The 2,417-nt window shown below is 38.4% G+C and overlaps 1 protein-coding gene across 6 annotated transcripts in view; it reads left to right on the plus strand.

Annotated features, from left to right (window-relative positions):
* The window catches only part of LOC105134935 (UPF0481 protein At3g47200-like), a 19,071-nt gene extending 17,074 nt beyond the window's left edge, over positions 1-1,997 (plus strand). For 3 of the 6 annotated variants that reach the window (XM_011039547.1, XM_011039549.1, XM_011039548.1), the window contains exon 3: positions 498-1,997. In XM_011039547.1, the coding sequence (XP_011037849.1) occupies positions 498-1,790 (1,293 nt within the window). In that variant the 3' untranslated portion in view covers positions 1,791-1,997. The other 3 variants (XM_011039550.1, XM_011039551.1, XM_011039552.1) reach the window with 3 other exon arrangements.
* The last annotated feature ends 420 nt before the right edge of the window (positions 1,998-2,417 follow it).

A 2,417-nucleotide genomic window follows, 5' to 3' on the forward strand; every position in this document is an offset into this window, starting at 1 on the left:
CACTGATGTTGATTTGTTGTTTAGCTGCAAAAGTCTACATTGACGAAGACATTGTGTAGAATAAGAACTGATGGAGAAATGCAGGAACAAAACATCCAAGGAGATTCTGATCAGAAACACTTCAGACCATAGTTTGTGAAAAAACCTAGAGCTACTGAGTGAGTTTTTTGTTTCTGCCAGAAGGCTGCTGAGTGTTTTCCCTATATATGTTATGAAGCAAATCTAAGTATGCAAGTTGTAATTTAGAGAAGCTACGTATGTTGCAATAATTCAGATTCGATTCCTTCCAAATATTTTTGTGAATGTTCGACAATATTTTGTGTGATATTTTCATTTCCTCTTTACATTTGTGTTCGAATTTGTTTAAGCATCCGTATTAATTAAATGATTTGGCAATCTTGACTGTAGAGATCATTTCAATGATTGATCTGATGATTCTCTGTGATTCCGGAAAACATCTGATCAAATGAGATTTGTGTCACAGGATGGAGAAAGTCGGAACATCAACTGAGCAGATGAAAAGGAATGATCATGTTTCGCTTGACATTGACAAACTAACAGCGTCCGTGCAAGAGGAGTTGAAAACCTTGCATGCCTTCTCTAATAAGTGTTCCATCTACAGAGTTCCTAAAAGACTACGCGACTCGAAGGAGTATGCCTACACGCCTCAACTAGTCTCCATTGGGCCCATTCACCATGGAAAAGAAGAGCTGAAAGAAATGGAAGAGCATAAAAAAATATACCTGCAAGAGTTTCTTAAACTGAGTGAGGTAAGTGTCAAGGAATGTATTGCAGCTATTGCACAGAGGGAGACAAGATTGCGCAACTGTTACGCAGATAATTTTGAAAATATTAGTACAGAGGACTTTGTGAAAATGATGTTGCTAGATAGCTCCTTCATCATTATGGTCTTCCTGATACGGTTTGACTCTTTCATCCCAAGCAACTATGACCGTATATTCGGTAAACCGTGGATGATAAGAGGAATCGATTTTGACATGTGCTTGCTTGAAAATCAGATTCCATTTTTCATTCTTGACGACATGCTTAAGCTTTCCAAAAGACAGGGCGGATGTTCCATGATTGAGCTTACTCGTGATTTCTTATCAAGCACATTTGGGGATTCATGGGTGCCAAAGGACATTTTGAAGCAAATCAAATCCTCTGAAGTAGAGCATTTTGTTGACTTTCTAAGAAAGTGTCAGCAGCCAGCAAAGCAGAAACAGTCAAAGCCTCTCGAAACTCTCACCGCACCAAGTGCAATGGAGCTCCATCACTCTGGAATCAAGTTTAAGTTGGGGTCCAGGGACAAAATATTTGAAATGAACTTTGATTTTCATAAAGGGGTACTGGAAATACCACCACTATTTTTAGAGGATGAAACAGAGAGGTTATTTAGAAACCTCCACGCCTTTGAGCAATGCCATTGCAGAGATGTATACGTAAGTGACTATATCGCTACCATCAATTTCCTTGTTCGTGGTACTAATGATGCAGAAATACTTGCTAAGAAAGGAATTATAGATAATTGGCTCAGTAATAATGATGCAGTTATGAGTGTTCTCCATGATCTTGACAGAGGAAATTTTGTTAACAGTAAACAATTTTATTTTGCTGATGTCGTTGAAGATCTGAATAAGTACTGCAGAAAGCGGACGCACAAATGGATTGCAGCCTTGAAACACAATTATTTCCATAATCCATGGGTTTCCATCTCTGTTGTTGCAGCTGGGGCTCTTCTAATACTCACCGTCATACAAACAGTGTGTTCTGTCATTCAAGTGAAATAGGTTCAACCCTTTCGATCGTGTCCTACAAATAAAAGTGTGTTCTGTTTGTGTTTCCAGTGAGATTGCTATACATGTACTTCATTAAATGATCAGTGCTAGTTTCTTCCATGTCTTGTTTTCTCTGCAAAATGGTTTGTATCAATCAACATGCTATCAATTAGTCTGAAAAGGATCGTGTAATGAATGGCATTGAAGTGCATTTCAGTATTGCAATAACTTAGTTTTAAGCATGGTTGTCAGATCTTGCCCATTGGAATAGATTCACATGATATATTATATCTTGTGAACAATGGGTTTATGATGGGTTCACATGATATATTGCACTAGAATATTGTAGAATGTTGGGGAAATTTCTCCCACATTTGCGCATACATGCTGGACAGATTGGTGGACTGATTTGTGGCAGCAGGACGTGGATTTAAGGCAGCCTTCAAGTTGCTTGCGGCGGTCCAGGTACCAGTCAGGAAAGCCATTTTCTTAAGCAATTATCCTCATTACGTTGTCTTTTTTTACAATAGGAGTAAATTATTCCATCCTTTTTAGTTGATCCATTAACAGATACCTTATATATCATGGCAACAGCAGGATCTACAACGGCGTCAGATGGAGAAGAACCACCCAACATTA

Source organism: Populus euphratica, unplaced genomic scaffold (assembly GCF_000495115.2).
Source record: "Populus euphratica unplaced genomic scaffold, PopEup_1.0 scaffold57.1, whole genome shotgun sequence".
NCBI classification, from domain to species: Eukaryota; Viridiplantae; Streptophyta; class Magnoliopsida; order Malpighiales; family Salicaceae; genus Populus; species Populus euphratica.